Source organism: Sapajus apella, unplaced genomic scaffold (genome assembly GCF_009761245.1).
Source record: "Sapajus apella isolate SASKATOON/1434 unplaced genomic scaffold, GSC_monkey_1.0 scaffold151, whole genome shotgun sequence".
NCBI lineage: Eukaryota > Metazoa > Chordata > Mammalia > Primates > Cebidae > Sapajus > Sapajus apella.
In genome coordinates, this window is record NW_022437091.1 from 2,096,634 (window position 1) to 2,114,826 (window position 18,193).

The 18,193-nt window shown below is 57.3% G+C and overlaps 1 protein-coding gene across 6 annotated transcripts; it reads left to right on the plus strand.

The window, feature by feature from the left end:
• The first annotated feature begins 259 nt into the window (after nucleotides 1-259).
• CARMIL3 (capping protein regulator and myosin 1 linker 3) lies at nucleotides 260-17,584 on the plus strand. Of its 6 annotated transcripts, none has more exons than XM_032265516.1 (40): nucleotides 260-448; nucleotides 1,961-2,055; nucleotides 2,345-2,395; nucleotides 2,499-2,558; nucleotides 2,653-2,768; nucleotides 2,974-3,071; nucleotides 3,336-3,406; nucleotides 3,507-3,580; nucleotides 3,813-3,888; nucleotides 3,970-4,058; nucleotides 4,568-4,662; nucleotides 4,885-4,971; nucleotides 5,175-5,284; nucleotides 5,428-5,505; nucleotides 6,066-6,142; nucleotides 6,222-6,326; nucleotides 6,416-6,485; nucleotides 6,952-7,033; nucleotides 7,162-7,258; nucleotides 7,407-7,461; nucleotides 7,541-7,713; nucleotides 7,920-7,988; nucleotides 8,226-8,319; nucleotides 8,413-8,511; nucleotides 8,888-9,016; nucleotides 9,186-9,299; nucleotides 10,061-10,236; nucleotides 11,054-11,141; nucleotides 11,278-11,415; nucleotides 11,693-11,756; nucleotides 11,873-12,081; nucleotides 12,462-12,562; nucleotides 13,173-13,488; nucleotides 13,831-13,959; nucleotides 14,603-14,669; nucleotides 14,782-14,871; nucleotides 16,446-16,564; nucleotides 16,648-16,828; nucleotides 16,999-17,109; nucleotides 17,234-17,584. In XM_032265516.1, the coding sequence occupies exons 1-40, from the start codon at nucleotides 409-411 to the stop codon at nucleotides 17,257-17,259; spliced, it is 4,119 nt and encodes a 1,372-aa protein (XP_032121407.1). In that variant the 5' UTR covers nucleotides 260-408; the 3' UTR covers nucleotides 17,260-17,584. The 6 variants fall into 6 exon arrangements, with proteins under 6 accessions (XP_032121407.1, XP_032121404.1, XP_032121408.1 ...); XM_032265513.1 differs by having other exon boundaries at nucleotides 265-448; nucleotides 12,459-12,562; nucleotides 17,231-17,584; XM_032265515.1 differs by having other exon boundaries at nucleotides 266-448; nucleotides 12,459-12,562.
• Nucleotides 17,585-18,193: the final 609 nt, after the last annotated feature.

Sequence of the window (18,193 nt, forward strand, 5' to 3'; positions counted from 1 at the left end):
CACAAACAAAAGAAATGGGTTCTGCCCACGGGGCCCGAAGATTGAGTAGACGGAAAGCGGGGACGCTGCCCCCCGCCCCAAAGGCCGGGACACCGGGCGACGCGCACCGGGCCTCTCACGCTGGAGCCGGTGTGCGGGGTCGGCGCGAGCGCGCGCGCGGTCTCACGCGGCTTGGCAGCGCGGTGCGCATGCTCAGTCCGGTAGCTCTCCGGGCGGGGCGGGGGAGCCAGCGCTCCGAGGCTGGGGGAGGAGCGCTCACGCAGCCGCCCCTGACTGGAGCGGGCTCGGCCGCTGCTGCAGCGCTCAGCTCCCGGGCCCTGCCGAAGCCGGGTCTAGCATGTGCCGCGGCTCCCCCGCGGTGGCGGCGGCGGCGGCTCCTCTGCAGCAGCCTCAGCAGCAGCGGCCGCCATGGCCAAGGGCAGCGTGGAGCTCACCCGCGAGTTGCAAGGTACGAGGCTGCCTCGGTCTCTGGGACGCCCCGTCCGGGAGCATCCCAGACCCAGCGCGTTCCTCCCCGCAGTGCACCCCAGCCTGGTGCCTCACCCCCTACCCACCCACCCCACCCCATGCACCCCGGCTCCAAGGCAGCCCCTGAATCCCAGTCTGGGCATCTCTGTCCCTGTAGTATCCTCCGCTACCCGCCTTGCCTCACCCGGTCAGGACCTTCCTGTCCCAGAGCCACTCGTCCCATCCTTCAGTGACAGGTGCAGTTCCCTGGCGCTCCCTGGGGCTGACTCTTGGCGTTCCTGACCCACCCTCAGCGAAGCGTCCAGTCTCCCCTCTAGAGAGTCCCCGCTTCTCCCGCCGGGCGGGGCCAGGCCCTCCCCGCCCGGCGATGGGAGCTGCCCCTGGTCCTGACCACTGCGTGGCTTAACACCCTCCTCCTCCTGGCCCCGCCCCGGAACTGGCCCTGAAGGGTCCCTTAGGCTCTGGGCAGCGCCCAGGCCAGTGGGGCAAAGAAGAGGGTCAGGGAAGAGGCCCTGGATCGGAGCTAAAACCAAGAGCAGGAGAGTCTCTGCAGCTCGCCTCCCACAGCCCCTGTCCCAGTCTACCCCCTTCTCACTACCCACTACCCACACGTCAAGGCCTCTCCCGTTTGCATGGCTCTCAGAACCACCCAGCATTGCCACAACCCTGACCCCCAGAGACAGGAACACAGGCTAGACCACGCAGAGCTCAGGATGCTCATGGATGCTCAGAGGCATGCTGCACTGTGGTGATCTCCCACACCTGCACACACACACAGCACAATCATGAGATGTGTGTAAACACACCTTCACAGAGATGGCACCCCAGCACATGTGTGCATACATACACACACACTCACACACACACACACTATATCTGGGTGGCTCAGCCAGCAGATGGGTATGGGGCTCATTTAAACATTAATTCCTCTCCCTGCCCAACACACACAGAGGAACTGTCTGGCTCTGTGCCCCTTCCACATCATACTCATTCACATTTACCTGTCCCCACCAATGCCACACTCAGGCTCCCTGACATCTCCAGGAGGCATGCACACTCATAGTAAAGACAGACATTCACACCCAGACCACCTAGAATATAGTCAAAGGGACACCCCACACCCCCACACACTGACTCACTGTGTATGTGTCAATGGCTGTTGTAGTGCATGGGTTGGAAAAATTCTTCACACCCTCAGAAGTGTAAGACACACCCTCCCACAGACAGTCAGCAACTGTCCCCTGACTCAGGGACATCAGGAGCCGGAGTTTTCTCCACACCCTACTCCCTCTCTGATAGGAAGAGAAAAGTCGAAAAAGAGAGAGTATGAAAAGTCACCCAAGAAGGAAAGGCCTCTGTCCCTGTCCTCCTTTCTCTGTCTCTCTGTTTCTCTTCCCATTTGACCCTGACTCTGCCTCTATCTGGAGATCCCTGGGAGGTGGAGGTGGCCAGGGTAAGGGAAAGCTCTGAGCAGGCCCCCACCCACCCTCAGACAGCATCCGGAGGTGCCTGAGCCAAGGGGCTGTGCTCCAACAACATCGTGTGAAGTTGGAAACAAAGCCCAAGAAGTTTGAGGACCGAGTGCTGGTGAGGGCACTGGGCATGTGGGGAGTGAGGAGGTGGCTGGTGAGGGCAGCTGGCCAGTAGAGGGCAGGGAGCTGGTAGGGCAGAGGAGACAGAAGTGAGTGGTCACTGAAGAGATGAAACCTGGGAAGAGGAGGCAGGGCTGGACTGGGTTGATGTCCAGAAGACATCTAGGACACGGCATCAGGTTGGGGGGTACTCCAAGAGCAGAGATGAAGGGCTTAAGGAGGGCAGAAGCACCAGGGCCCAGCAGCCACCATGAGCTGCTGATATTCTTTTCCTCTCTCTGCAGGCCCTGACCTCCTGGCGCCTCCACCTCTTCCCCCTCAAAGTCCCAGCCAAGGTAAGTTGGGCTGAGGAGGAGGAGAGCACCTGTCATGCTCCCTACCTCCCAAGCCTGGCAACCCAGGTCCTTACCAGGAGCTGAGCATCTCCATCCCTCCTAGGTGGAGAGCTCCTTCAATGTCCTGGAGATCCGTGCCTTCAACACGCTCAGTCAGAACCAGGTGAGTACCAGGGCTCTGGGCCTCACTACTGGGCCAGCTGAAGGAGGGAGCAGAGAGGAGGGAGTCTGAGACTCTGAAACTTCCTCTCCTCCAGATCCTGGTGGAGACAGAGCGTGGCATGGTGAGCATGCGGCTGCCATCAGCTGAAAGTGTGGACCAGGTGACGCGCCATGTGAGCTCTGCCCTGTCCAAGGTCTGCCCTGGCCCTGGGTGAGTGGCAAATGAGGGATGTCTTAAGGGATTAGATGAGAAGGAGACTTCTCCTTCCCTTCCTCCTTCCCCTGGACCAGGGCCGAGAAGAAGGAGAGCTCTCGTGTCCCCACTCCTGCTTTTTCCTGGGATGCAGGAGCTATAATGTGTGAAGAATTAAGAGCCTCTTTCCAGCCCTCTCTGGGATGACTTCTTTCTTTTCCAGGTGTTTAATCCGGCGTGGAAACGCAGACACCCCAGAGGGTCCCCGAGACACGTCCCCCAACTCTGAGACTTCAACATCTACCACCCACAGTGTCTGTGGTGAGCAGGGGCAGATGTGAGGAAAGTAGGCCCTAAACCATCTTGCCCCATATCCAAAGCCCTTTGTGCATGGGGTGTTGCCTGGGCAGGCAGGGAGGGGCTTTGCCTGCCCTGAGGACTCCATAGCTCCCAGACCTCAGGAAGTTCATGGCATAACAAGAACAAAGAGCACTGGCACATAAAGTGACCTTGAATGTTCTTGAACCCCAAGCCTATTCCCCATCTCCTTACCCTCATGGAGCCAGCCCATCTCCTGCCCCACAGGTGGCTTCTCTGAGACCTATGCTGCTCTGTGTGACTACAATGGGCTACACTGCCGTGAGGAGGTTCAATGGGTACGTTGGGCAGGGGCCCCGTAGGGGACAGGTGGGGACTGGAGGGAGGGGGCCAAGGAGGAAGTGGGGAGCAGGTGTGAGCCAGTTCCACCTCTCCAAGGATGTGGACACCATCTACCATGCTGAAGATAACCGGGAGTTCAATCTTTTGGATTTCAGCCACTTGGAGAGCCGGTAAGCAGATGGGGCAGAGACTCTACCCTCAAATTCCTAGCTTCAGCCCAATCCCGGCCTTTCCCAGGAGCATCCTTCTGGTCCCACAGCCCCAGCTCTATTTCCCCAACTCCATTCCATCCCCATCAACCCATCTAGGTCTTCCCCAGCCCAACCACCCCATCCTTGGTCTCTTCTTTTCTGACCCAGCCACCTGTTCACCACTTTTCTGCCCCCTTCCATATCCCCACAGAGACTTGGCCCTAATGGTGGCAGCCCTGGCCTACAACCAGTGGTTCACCAAACTCTACTGCAAGGACTTGCGGCTGGTAGGAACTAGGAGGGGCTGGTGAGGTGGGAGGAGTAGTGTCCCCTTTGGCCCCTGATCGCAAGATCCCCTCTGTTCTCAGGGCTCTGAAGTGCTAGAACAGGTGCTACACACCCTGAGCAAGTCGGGGAGCCTCGAAGAGCTGGTGCTGGACAACGCCGGGCTTAAGACGTGAGGCCAGCCTCCTCCTTGGGCAGTAGTGCACCCTTGATATAGTTTTAGGGTCCCAGAACCTCAGAGTATGATATAGGCCTCTGGACTACCTTATCCAGTGCCTCTCTTTACAGAAGAGGAGACTGAGGCCAAAAGAGGGCACAAAGCAAGTCGGAGGTCAAGCTAGGACTCAGACCCAGGCCTCTGACCCCCAGCTCCATGGCCTTTCCCCAGGGTGTTCCATGCCCCATCCTCTTTTTCTATTAACTACCAGGCAGGGTGGGCTGCTCCAGTCTTGAGGACCCAAAGCTGACTTTTGTCTCAGCACAACTTCCTAAGGTGTGGAATGCCCCCAGGCACTGTGGAGTGGTGACAAGCTCCCTGGCAGGCCCGGAGCTGTTCCCCTGTTGTGGGGGCCTCTGACCATTGCAGCCCCCGCCAGGCAGGCAGGTAGAGGAGGAGGGGAAGCCCAAGGGCTGGGACATGAGGCTCAGCTCAGGACAAATCCTTCCTCCCCTTCCCTGAAGGGACTTTGTCCAGAAGCTGGCCGGGGTGTTTGGGGAGAACGGGAGCTGTGTGCTGCATGCCCTCACTCTGTCCCACAACCCCATCGAGGACAAGGGTGAGCCCCAGCCCTGAATCCTGTCCCCATCACAATGCAGACCCCTGTCCTAGCCCAGAGCCCAACCAGGTCTGAACTTGGGCTCTCCAGCAGCCCCCCTACCCTGATACCTTCATCCCTGACCCCAGGCCTGTACCCTACTCGAGTCCCCAGCCTGACTTTGTGCCACCTGCGCCCACGGCCCTGCCTCTCACTGGGCCCATTTCTCTCTCCACTCCCCAGGATTTCTCAGTCTGAGCCAGCAGCTCCTCTGCTTCCCCACTGGCCTCACCAAACTGTGCCTGGCCAAGACTGCCATTTCCCCTCGAGGTACTCGCGCCAGGACCCCTGACCTCTGACCCTACCCCGGTGCTGCCTGGGGTATTGAGCTCCAGAGTTACACCCACACACTCACACACCACCTCAGGGACAGAGGAATGAAAAGGAGCCACTTTTGGGGAGCGGGGAAGATATGTACTGAGGGGAAGAGGTGGGGCTGGGGGCCAACCCAGCCCAGTGCCTGCTGTGCTCAGGGCTCCAGGCACTCGGCCAGACCTTTGGGGCCAACCCAGCCTTTGCCAGCTCCCTTCGATACCTGGACCTGAGCAAGAACCCTGGGCTCCTCGCCACGGACGAGGCCAATGTGAGTCCTCGGAACAGCCTCAGCCCCCTGCAGAAAGCACGCTCAAGCTTCAGGGGCTGGGAGGCCTTCTGCCCTAGGGTCCCCGGGGGTGGCGAGACTCTATCATCCCTTCTCCTGCAGCTCCTCTATCCTTCCTGCTCTAGGCCCTCTACAGTTTTCTGGCCCAACCCAATGCCCTGGTGCACCTGGACCTGTCAGGGACTGACTGCGCCATAGACTTGGTGAGGAGTTGATGGGGGAAGCCCATCCAAGGTGATCTGGGGAGACCACGGTGGGCCTCTGTCTCACCCCCCATCCCTGAGTACACAGGTGGGCAGAGCTGTCTGGATGACTTCAGGTTCAGCTGAAGTATAAAGCAATGTCCGTAGTTCATATAATATGGCACTTTATCCAGGTCATAGGGTTGCGTTGGCTGTGCCTGAAGGCCAGCTGTTGCTCTATTCCCCAGCTGTGTGTCCTGGCACAGGAGTGTGTCCCGGGGGAATGGATGATTTTCCTAACTTGAACAAGCCATCTTAGGAGTCAGTGGTGGCCCTGACTTTACACATCCACTGCCTGTGAGCAGCTCCATGCCCCTGGAAGCCAGACAGGAAGTAGACCCACGTTCCACAGGGGAGAAAACAGAGGCTTACAGAATCTGAGTGGGCATCAATAGCGGAGCTCACACAGGCCGACCAGAAAGTGAAGAGCCAGGAACTTCGATGGGGAGGGAGGAGGGGTCCTTTCCTGCCGCTCCTCCACCCTTTCCAGCTCACCTGAGACCCACCATGTCTCCCCACAGCTTCTCGGTGCCCTGCTCCACGGCTGCTGCTCCCACCTCACCTACCTCAACCTGGCTCGCAACAGCTGCTCCCACAGGTGGGAAGGAGGGGGAAGGGAGGACAGGGCAAGCCATGGCCAACCCCCTCCCTTGCTGACCCCAGGGGTCTCTCCACAGGAAAAGTCGAGAGGCCCCACCGGCCTTCAAGCAGTTCTTCAGCAGCGCCTACACACTGAGCCACGTCAACCTGTCAGCCACAAAGCTGCCCCTGGAGGCCCTCAGGTCGGGTGGGTGCAGGGTTGGGGGGGCATCCAAGGGAGCCATGGGGAGCGGGGAGGGGTAAAGGAGGGCCTGCTGACCTTCCTCCACAGGGCACTGCTTCAGGGCCTCTCCCTCAACAGTCACCTCAGTGACCTGCACCTGGATCTCAGCAGCTGTGAGGTGAGCCCCCAGTCCCCAGCCCTACTGCCCGCCCCCCACCAATGTGCATTTCTCGGACCTAAGTCAAACCCTGCCTCCATCTAGCCTCTGTGCTGACCTTCTTCAACCCCCTGACCTGGCCACACCACCACGTTCACCTCTCAGTCTGAGGTGTGGCCCTGTTTTCCAGAGGCCATTCATTTTCAGTTTCTAGTATCTCAGTCCTTCAAGCTTTGGGGTGGGAGATACCAGACTTTTCCACCAGAGGGCAGGAGCAAGCTGTCTCAGGAATAGCTGCCTTTCTGGCCAAAGGGAGGGAAGTGAGTCCTAGGGAAGGATCTGGGGTAGGGAAAGAGCCTCCCTGATTTTACGCCCAGATCCTGGCATGACCTTGAGTCCTGGTGTGACTACTCTGATCTCTAAGTATTAAAGGTACCATATCCCCCACCCCAATCCCTGCCTTCCCCACCTCACCTTGTCCCTGCAGCTCCGCACAGCAGGAGCCCAAGCCTTGCAGGAGCAACTGGGAGCTGTCGCCTGTGTAGGCAGCCTGGATCTGTCAGACAATGGTGAGTAGCAGTGCCTCTCTTCCCTGGGGCCAGAGGAGAACAGGGGACTGGGGCATGCAGAAGCAGCCCTGAAGGGACACCAGTCAACCTCAGGCCTCAAGACCAGGCCTCTCTCATCTGCTCACCAGGGTTCGACTCAGACCTCCTGACACTGGTGCCCGCACTTGGCAAGAACAAGTCCCTCAAGCACCTGTTTCTGGGCAAGAACTTCAATGTCAAGGCCAAGTGAGGCCCCCTTTCCATGCCCACAGACCCTCGTCCCATTATTCACCCATCCTCTTGGCTCACCGAATTACCTCTGGCCACCTCTCTCCTCCTCCAATAGCATGACCCCAGCCCCTCCCCTCCTACTCTGAGCCCCGCCTCCCTGCAGGACCCTGGAGGAGATCCTCCATAAGCTGGTGCAGCTGATCCAGGAAGAGGACTGTGTGAGTGCCTGGGCCTGGGAGGGACCTGCAGTTGGAGGAGGCTTCTGGGACTGGGCCCAACCCCACCTTGCCCACACAGTCCCTGCAGTCCCTGTCGGTGGCAGACTCCCGGCTGAAACTTCGCACCAGCATCCTCATCAATGCCCTGGGCAGCAACACCTGCCTAGCGAAGGTGGATCTGAGCGGCAATGGCATGGAGGACATCGGGGCCAAGATGCTGTCTAAGGCCCTGCAGATAAACTCCTCCCTCAGGTGGGGCCCACACCAGGACTCCCTGACCTGGAGCCCCAGCCCCTCCCCATACATCCACAATCTCCCTGCTTGCCTTGATGCTCTGGACCCCAGCTTCCAGAAGACCCCCAGCCCCAGAACCATCTCTGACCAAGAGGATTGTGTCCCTGGCCCCTAGTAGGGACCCAGCAGGAGGGGTGCCAAACTGGTGCTTACCCTGCCCCCAGAACTATCCTATGGGATCGGAACAATACATCTGCCCTGGGCTTCCTGGACATCGCAAGGGCCCTGGAGAGGTGAGTAGACCATGGTCCTGCCCTGATCCAAGTCCCCTGCCTCCCTGTGCCTGGACCAGGCCTGAACAAATCTTGCCCCACCCCAGCCCCTTTGGCCTATTTGCACAGAAATTTTAGGAAGGGCCATGAAAGAGAGAAATGATGAGCAAGGGGGCTGGAGGGTGGCTCACCAACGGAGGAGGCAGGGGCCTCCCATCCCCACCTGTTCCCACCCAGCTGTGCCCCTGTGTCCCACAGCAACCACACATTGCGCTTCATGTCCTTCCCCGTGAGTGACATCTCCCAAGCCTACCGCAGTGCCCCTGAGCGCACCGAGGACGTCTGGCAGAAGGTGCAGGGTGCTGTCCTAAGCAGGGTGGAACAGCAAGGGGCAGCGGGCAGCCCACATCCCTAGGCCCTGACCCACCACCCTCATCATCTCCAGATCCAATGGTGCTTAGTGAGAAACAACCACTCCCAGACGTGCCCACAGGAGCAGGCCTTCAGGCTGCAGCAGGGCCTGGTGACCAGCAGCGCTGAGCAAGTAAACGTTTCCCTCTGGGACACAGGGGGCACACCTGGGGCATGCAGGGCACAGGTGTGATGTGAGAGAAAACTGAGTTGGGGAGCATGAAGAGGCACTGCATGGTGGTCCTTATCACTGGAATAAGGATGTGGGGAAGCATAAAGACAGGACAAGCAGGATATGGGTTTCAAACATATGTGGGTAAACACAGGAGTGCACAGAACTCCAGTAGCTCACCTGGGCATTCAAGAAGGCCATAGCAAGGGAGACCAGGCCAGCCAGCGCATCATCTCCACCACTGTCCGTGCCAACACCAGTAGCACCACCTAAGGGGTCCCACCTGTGAAGATGTGGAAGCAGGGGTCCCCTTGACACCCCTGCCACTGTGCTCCAGATGCTGCAGCGGCTGTGTGGACGGGTGCAGGAGGAGGTTCGGGCCCTGAGGCTATGCCCCCTGGAGCCCGTGCAGGATGAGCTACTCTACGCTCGGGACCTCATCAAGGATGCCAAGAACTCCCGGGCGGTGAGCCCTCCACAGCCCACCCTTCCCCGCAGTCTAGAGAACCCAAGAAGGCCAACCATGCTAAGCCATGCCAGCCCTGCCCTGTGCATCTGCCTTCCTAGCCTAGGCCCCCCAGAGACCTAGCAAGTCCTGGTTCTGGCCTGCTAATCATAACCCCTTCCTTCTCCAGCTGTTTCCCAGCCTCTATGAGCTGGGCCACGTGCTGGCCAGTGACGGGCCTGTGCGGCAGAGGCTGGAATCAGTAGCAAGTGAGGTGTCCAAAGCTGTGGACAAGGAACTGCAGGCAAGTCCTGGAGGAAGGTGGAAGCCATGGTGGGAGCCCAGTGTTGACAGGTCCTAAGCCAAGAACTGAAGTCAAACTGGGGAGACTACTGGAGGGCCAGGAGGACAGGCACCCTGTCGAGACCACCCACAGTCCCACTGTGCCAAGCATTGCTGCAATATGAGCTTGGGATTTTTTTCTGCTAGCTTTGTCCCTGAACTCTGACTGCCACCCTTTGCATATTTCTTTTTTTTTTTTTTTTGAGACAGTCTCACTCTATCGCCCAGGCTGGAGTGCAATGGTGTGATCTCAGCTCAGTGCAACCTCTACCTCCCGAGTTCAAGCGATTCTCCTGCCTCAGCCTCCCAAGTAGCTGGGATTACAGGCTCATGCCACAGTGCCTGGCTAGTTATTGTATTTTTAGCAGAGATGGGGTTTCACCATGTTGGCCAGACTGGTCTTGAACTCCTGACCTCAAGTGATCCACCTACCTCAGCCTCCCAAAGTGCTGGGATTACAGGCGTGAGCCACTGTGCCCAGCCCCCCTCTGGGTTTTGATCCTTGGACTGACTCCCCCTGTCTATATGGTAGGGTGGAAGGAGCACTGACCAGAAAGTGGGGAAGCCTGAGTGTCCAAGGCTCTGCCACTAATGGTTTTGTGACTGTAGGTGGGACCCTCACTCTCAGCATAAGGGGCTGGAATAGAGAAAGTCACTTCTCCTGTGGTGCCAGCCCTGACCCTGCTTGCCTTGGGCCTCTGGCCTCCCTTTCCCCCATACTAGGTGATCCTGGAGTCCATGGTCAGCCTGACACAGGAGTTATGCCCTGTGGCCATGCGGGTGGCAGAAGGGCACAACAAGATGCTGAGCAATGTGGCAGAGCGTGTCACTGTACCCCGGAACTTCATCCGAGGGGCGCTGCTGGAGCAAGCAGGACAGGACATTCAGAACAAGCTGGAGTGAGAGGCAAAGGGCAGGGGTGGGGGCTGGGCTGGATTTGGCCCAGATCACTTAGGGACTTGGGACTGGAGAGCTATCAGCAATGAATAATGAATGGCACAATCTCCATTGCAAGGATCAATCTTTAACCAAATGCAACCTTGCTATTTAGGGTCTGACTGGTCTTTGCCCTAGAAATCTAAGTGCTGAGCTGGGATTTAGGAGCCAAGGTGGTGCCCACACAGGTGTACACACACACACACTCACACACATACACCAGGAATGAGAAATACACCAATGCTCCCTCGGAGGCATGGACAAAGAAAGGTCCCTGAGTTCGGTACCTGGAAGCTCTGTCTTCCTCCCAGTTTTCATTGCCCCTAGAGTTCTTTCATTCTGGGTCTGGTTGCCACCACTCACCAAAGCAAAGGAAAACTAGTACACATACCCATGAAACAGCCAGGCTCAAGGAGAGGTCTTTTCAACCCTCACAGTAGCAACTAGCAGGATTTAGTTACTCGGTACCCCAGTGACCTTGCTGTATTCCACTGGGGCTCCAGGGGCCTGACCTAGGGTCCCCTTGTTCCTTCTTCTCCTCTAATTCCTCTGTCCCCACACATAGTTGGACTGGAGGCTCCAGTGTGGGACTAGATGTGTGCTTATTGAGAACAGGGTGTCTCGAGCCTAGGCTGCCTCCTTTCGCAGCCACATGCGCTCCATGGGCATCCAGGCCAGGCCAGCTGGCCATTCTCTCAGGCTCTGTGGGAGGGAGTGGCTCAGGGGCCATGTTGGGGGCTTAGGTGCTACTGTTCTGAGCAGCCGCACCTGTGCCCACAGTGAAGTGAAGCTCTCAGTCGTCACCTACCTAACCAACTCCATAGTGGACGAGATCCTGCAAGAGCTCTACCATTCCCACAAGAGCCTGGTAAGCCTCTGCAACCTGACCTAGCTCGGGCATGCCCTCCACCCCACATCATCCTGTCTCCCTAATCACCCTCCCCCCAAGGCCCTGGGAGGTGGGCACCTTCCTTGGAATCCTGTTCATACCTGCCCTTCCCCAGGCCCGGCACCTGACCCAGCTAAGGACGCTGTCAGAACCACCAGGGGGCCCAGGACAAGGGCAGGATTTGTCCTCCCGGAGCCGAGGCCGGAACCATGACCATGAGGAGACCACAGATGATGAACTTGGGACCAACATTGTGAGCCCCCCACTCCCTGCTCCCCTCCTTAATAACCTGGGCCTTGCCCTTAAACCTGCACAACACTGTCCCCTTCTACTGCTCTGGACTCCTCTGGCCACCTCACTGTGCCTGGCCTTCTGCCCCCAACCCCAGTCCAGCCCAATCTCTTCCTTCATCCCAATGGCTCAACCCCCTGAGGAGTGAGGGGCAGAATGGATTCAAATGAGAAGGCATTATAAGGAGTGGGTAGCTCTGGGTGAGGTTCCTAGCCTGCCACTTGTCTTCATTTCTGCAGGACACTATGGCCATCAAAAAGCAGAAACGCTGCCGCAAGATCCGGCCAGTATCTGCCTTCATCAGTGAGTCTCCCAGCCTCTGTTCTCATGGGCACCCTCCATAGCCCGTCTTTCCCTTGAATTTTTCCTGCTTTCTCCCCATTCCTCTGCTAGTCCCTCTAATGCTGCTCTCCTTGCAGGTGGGAGCCCTCAGGACATGGAAAACCAACTGGGGAACCTGGGGATCCCCCCTGGCTGGTTCTCAGGACTCGGGGGCAGCCAGCCCACAGCTAGTGGCTCCTGGGAAGGTCTATCTGAGCTGCCCACTCATGGCTACAAACTAAGGCATCAAACACAAGGGAGGCCCCGCCCACCCAGGACCACACCTCCAGGACCTGGTCGGCCCAGCGTGAGTCCCTAAGGCCCCACAAGAGGATCACCTTCACTTAGTGTGATGCCAGAGCCAGGGGTTTTACTTTTAGGACCCAAATGCCAGGGACAGGCAGGAGCCCAGGCATGCCAGTGAACAGATGGGGGATTATCCAGTTTGTATGAGAGTTAGGCCTTGTCACACATAAGAAATCTTTGTCTGCCAGGCAGTGCCATTCTTATTTTGGTGAAGGATAGAGCCACCAAGAACACCAAGAGACACCAAGCTTAGGAAACACTGGGTGAACCGACGTGTAAATTTCCATAAATATCCAAGCCCAAAGAGGAATGCCCTGAGTGGATGGGCGGTGGGGCTTCCGGACCTAGATGAGATGTCCCACAGGACTTTCCTCCCAGCAGATGTCAACACCTGGGACTCGTCAGGAGAATGGGTTGGCCACCCGCCTAGATGAGGGGCTGGAGGACTTCTTCAGCCGAAGGGTCATGGATGAAAGTTCCAGGTGTGATGCCTAAACACACTCCCATTTTCAGCAGGGCCCAAGGCCCTAGAAGGGCTCCGTGTTCTCCCAGATCCCGTGGGAGTCTCTATAACAATGGTGCCCAAAGCCAGTCTCCATGGGACATTTCTGCACATTCTCATCCTTCCCCACCCAGCCCTTAGGTCCCATGGCCTCTGCATCTTCTCAGGACACCTGGGAAGAATGGGGCCAGAGTGAACCACCGCAGTGGGGTCAGGGGCGGGTGGGGATGAGAGGGAGGCGGGGGGCAGCAACCCTGGGACAGGATACCATTAGTGGTGACAGGCCCAGGGGGTAGTGTTCCCCACACTGTCCAGCTGACTGCTCGGTGTCTGTCCATGAGGAACCAGGTCACTTGGAGAAGCTGAAAGGAGATGCAGGGGAGGTGGAGGAGACGGGAGGAAATAGTCTGGGGGAAAGGCTGCCGGAGGATTACAACGGGACAGGGAAGGCGAGGGCATCATCTCCACTCAAAACTAAGTGGAAAGGGCTGCAGTGCAGCAGGAGAGACCAGATGAAAGGAAAGCAGGTTCAGCAGACCCAGGATTGAGCTTGCATCTGGCATTTGTCACTAACTTACCCCAACTACCAGCTATCCCCGGACTCTGAGGACCATGCGGCCAGGACTCTCGGAGCCACCGCTGCCTCCACTTCAGAAGAAGAGGCGCCGGGGCCTGTTTCACTTTCGCCGGCCCCGGAGCTTCAAAGGGGACAGGGGGCCAGGGTCCCCCACCACTGGACTCCTCCTCCCTCCACCCCCACCCCCTCCCCCGACTCAGGAGAGCCCCCCCAGCCCAGACCCCCCAAGTCTCGGCAATAACTCCTCTCCCTGCTGGAGCCCAGAGGAGGACAGCAGCCTCCTCCCTGGATTTGGTGGGGGCTGGGGGCCTTCCTTCCGCAGGAAGATGGTAAGTGAGGCAGGGGATGCTGTATCTTCACCTTTTCCTGCCCCATACATATCCCAGTCTCCTACCCCACCCCAAGCTTAATGGAGGAATGCTAGGACCCAGGGTTCTTGGGAATGTTGGTCATATCTATTCTCCTCTCCTTGAGAGTGGACTAAGACCATAGCCAAGAGCATGCTGGGAGTGCTGTATGTGAATGCAAGCATTGGAAGGACTCTTTAGAGGGTCTCAGCAGGGCTTCCCCATGGCTCAGGGCTCCGTAAGGAAGGGGTCCTCCTGACAACTCTCTTGCAGCCTGGGGAGACCCCTTCCACCAGGAACTGTTAATAAGAGACCTTGTTCTAGGGCGCTGAGGGGTCGGAGCCAGGGGAGGAGGGCCCAGCCCCTGGGACAGCACAGCAGCCAAGGGTTCACGGTGTCGCCCTTCCCGGGTTGGAAAGAGCCAAGGGTTGGAGCTTCGATGGGAAACGAGAGGTGAGTGGAGCCTGGGACAACAAACTGTAGATCCTGAGGGTACCTGTCCACCACCCTCTCCTTCCACTCCCTCATCCCTGGTGGCTCAGTAGGGAAAACAGATGCTTTGGAATTAGAAGACGTTAGCTGCTGTTCAGCCCCCACCACATACCTGCCATGGAATCCTGGACTGGTCACTTAACCTCTTGGAGCCTCTCCTTCTTTACTGTAAAATGAGGGGTTATAAAAATACCTCTAGAGCTCTGTTTCCCAAGCAATGTTGACTCAACTATAACCTTTGTGACTGATTTTTACCTGAACTATTACTTACATAATATTTTTATTTAAATTAACTCACGTTTTTTTAACTTAGGTTAGACCTAGGCATTATCATCTTTAAAATCACAGGGTTTTTGAATGAGTCATGTTTTTTTCTACTACACATAAAATAAACATGTAACTATAAAGATGGAAGTATACTTATTTGTGTAAGCATTTCTTGTGCCCCTGGGGAGGTATGCGTGCCACTCTTTGGGAAACAGCTTAAGTGTCTATGGACTAATGACATGAGGATGATGTGGAGATGCTAGAGCAGAAGCCCTGTGTCAGCTGCAGTCCTGCCATGGAGGAGACTTTCTTACAGCCTGACCCACTGTTCTTTCAGGGCCCAGGCCCAGACCAGGAGGGCAGCACCCAGACCTGGCAGAAAAGGCGCTCTTCGGATGATGCAGGTAAGAACGGTCATATTCAAGCCCTTCCTTTGACCCCTCTTCTCAGGGACCCCTCCTAATCTACCTTATTCATTTCTCCTTCCCTCTTTCTCATCCCTTCTCTCTACTCCAGGGCCTGGAGCCTGGAAGCCCCCACCACCACCCCAAAGCACCAAACCAAGCTTCAGCGCCATGCGCCGAGCAGAGGCTACGTGGCACATAGGTATGGAAAGCCTCTTTTGGGCAGCAGTACTGAAAGCCCAGGGTATATCCAAAGAAACAGAAGCCATGGCTTCTGTGCTGGGGAACTTATGGCCAAGGTGGGGCAGCGAGAAGTCAGCACAGTGAAAATGTTTAAGGATATGTAAAAGCTACATCCAAAAGAGACAACCCAATCCAAACAAAGCTTCTACAGAACAAAAGCGGCTTCTCCAGTGTTAGCAGACAGGATGGCTCTGGTGAATTCTCTAGGGCAGCTGCAGCCTCTGGTCACCATCAGCACAGTGGTACCCTCTGTAGAGAAGGCTTCTCTCTATACCTTGCTGGGAAGAGGGTGAGCAAGTCAAACTGCCAGCAAGTATCAGCTATGCCAAGCCCACCTCACACATTCCAGCCTCCTCCAGATGTCACTCAACAACTCACCCTCAGCTCACACAGAAAGGTGCCCCAAACATGGGCAAGAGCTCTGCCTCGGAGGTCAGAAACCTGTGGTATTAGTCTTCCTCAGCCACCCACGATCTTAAACAAGTCATTTACTGTCTGGCTCCATGACTGGAGGAATAAAAGGGAGGGGACTGGGGATTGCCCCAGGCATGACACTTCCCTTCTGCTGGCTTCAGAGCACCTTCCATTTAGGGAGCCACTAAAGAAAAGCTGGTCAGCTCAGCATCAACTTCACTTGCCAAAGGCCTGGACTGTGACCCTCCAGCAATACTGACATAGACAAAACCTCCGTATAGATGGAGACACCCCCTCAGCCTCTTCCACTCCCACCACCGGCCTAGGGCGTAAGGGCCAGAAAGAGCTAAGAGCTAAGCAGGCTGGTCTGGCTCAGGCCACATGCTCCCCACTGTCCCATCCCACCCATTCTGCATCTGCCCCTCTCCCCTGTAGTGCAGAAACAGGCCATCCTGAAACTTGGAGTGCCCGTGCCCTTGCCTCCTCCTCCAAGGCCAGCCCAGGACTGGGGGCATCTTGGCTGATTTTTTCCATCCCACACGCAGGCTAATTAAAGCACCCAAAGTAGGGCTCCATCTTTCATTAAGGAAACCACAATAGTCAGTTGCCCCACTGCACACACACCTCACATATCCACACGCAGACAACACTTTCCAGTGTCAGACCCACAGGCTCATGTTGCGTAAAGGCCACAGGGGCGGGAGACGAGTGTGCCAGGGCACCTCTCCATCTAAATCAGACTTTCACACAGAGTTCTGGGAATGCCAGGCTGCAGCCTTGGCAGAGCCCCCAGGGCACTGCAGGCTGGATGGGCAGCCATGCCTGTGGACCCAGCAGGCCCTGCACCCTGGCTCTGCCCCAGCAGGAAAGGGTTCAGGCACTGCTCTGCAAGAGGGACAGCTAGGCCAGAGTCCCCTCCAGAAGGGATGGCTTCAGGATGACCCTGGGAAACAAGGGCTAAGGAACATGGGCATAGAAAGGCACATGAAAGGCAGAGACACAGGAGAAAGTGGGCTTGGAGGGAGAAAGTCCTGGCCTCCAGGGCTTCACTGGATTGAGACAGGGAAGGGCTATGCAAGAATGCCTTTTCCTGCAGCTTCTCCTCTCTCCCATCCCCAGCTGAAGAGCATGCCCCCAACCACAGCTGCCAGAGCCCCAGCCCAGCCTCCCAAGATGGGGAAGAGGAGAAGGAGGGGACCCTCTTCCCAGAGAGGACACTTCCAGCTAGGAATGCCAAGGTGAGGGCCGGCAAGGTGGGCAGGGGAGGCACTTTGATGAGGAAAAGGGACTAACTGAGCCAGCATCTTCCTTCCTCCACCAGCTACAGGACCCCCCTCTAGCTCCACAGCCTCCCAAGCCAGTGGCTGTGCCCAGGGGCCGCCAGCCTCCCCAGGAGCCAGGGGTCAGGGAGGAAGCTGAGGCTGGGGGTGCAGCTCCAGGAGTCAACAAACCCCGGCTAAGGCTGGGCTCACAGCAAGACCAAGAGGAGCCCGAAGTCCAAGGTCGGCCACCCTGGCTGAGTGGGGGGCTCGGGTCACCTCTAGGACTTTGCTGCGCACATCAGGTCCTCTTCCAGAGCATGGAATGAGTGACAACCAGGAGTCACAGCCTGGATGAGCATCCCAGCCTGAGCTCCACTCCTGTGCTAGGCCTGCTTTGACTGTTATTTCAGGGCCCCCTGATCCAGGCCGGCGGACTGCCCCCCTGAAGCCCAAGAGGACACGGCGGGCACAGTCCTGTGACAAGCTGGAACCTGATAGAAGACCACCCCCTGACCCCACAGGTACTGGTGGTGAGAGGGCTGTTGCCCCTTCCCACCTATCTGTCCAACAACCCCCTACCCCCAATGCCAGGTGGCCACTTGTCCCTGCCCAGGAAACAGGGCTCCCTGGATTTGTCCCCAGCAGGAACCAGTGAGCCAGGAACAGACTGACAGCTGCCACAACACCCTCCTCAGCCCTCGACATGTGCCTCACAAGGACTCAGACCCCTATCCACCCCCAGCCCCCCAGGGCCCCCTGCCAGCTCCTGTCCTACAGGAGCAAGACAGCAGGACCAGGCATGGGGGAGCTGGAGGCAGGGACTAGAAGAGAGGGAGCCACCTGGAGAGATGGAGGCTCTCAATACCTGCCTTGATTCCTCTCTCTGCAGAGAGCTTCGGGGTAGGGGCCTGTCTCCTCCCCCGGGAGGGCAGATCACTGTCCCTCTATCCCCAGGGACTCTCACCCCACTTGTATAGAATAAAAAAACAAAATCACTGCCTGCCTCAAGTCTCTACTATCTTGCCCATTCACGGCCTCCACCATCTGCTTCCTTCCCGCAAACCCTCAGAGCTTGGCCACAGTGGGGAAAAGTGAGAAACATCCCACAGGGATAGACCTGGGGTTCTGAGAGGAGCAGGATTAAAAAACAACTGCCGAGAGAAGGGGACTAAGTCTCCAAGCCAAAGTGGGTGTTATACACAGGGTCAGGGCTGAGCCGTCTGGAGAAGGAACCAAAAGGACAGAAACCAGCACCAGTGTCTGTCCAGCTTTTGGAGGTGTAATGGGATTGGAAGCCCCGGTGTACCAGAAGGACACTGAGGAGCAGTGTGTGTGTGTGTGTGTTGTGTGTGTGCGTGTGTCTGTGTGTGCATGTGTGTGTGTGTACATGTGCATGCACACTAATGGGGGAATTATATGATGTTGTGTCATCCTGGGGGCACCCTCACTAGTCAGAATTCTCAATAACAGAGTGGCTTGTAGGTGAACAGAAGTCTCTGTGGCATGAGAAGTTCAACAACTAAAGTAGCTGTCTCCCATGGTGTCCTAGCAAATACTATTTTGGCATTCAAGACCCCATTCAAAAGCCTCTTCCTCTGTGAAGCC

What these genes read in the sequence shown, in the direction of transcription:
- CARMIL3 (XM_032265513.1), top strand. Translation starts at nt 409, where the DNA reads ATGGCCAAGGGCAGCGTGGAGCTCACCCGCGAGTTGCAAG. An exon ending in TACCACCCACAGTGTCTGTG is followed by an intron (nt 3,072 to 3,335) that starts GTGAGCAGGGGC and finishes CCTGCCCCACAG; the next exon opens with GTGGCTTCTCTGAGACCTAT. An exon ending in ACCACCCCCTGACCCCACAG is followed by an intron (nt 17,110 to 17,230) that starts GTACTGGTGGTG and finishes ATTTGTCCCCAG; the next exon opens with CAGGAACCAGTGAGCCAGGA.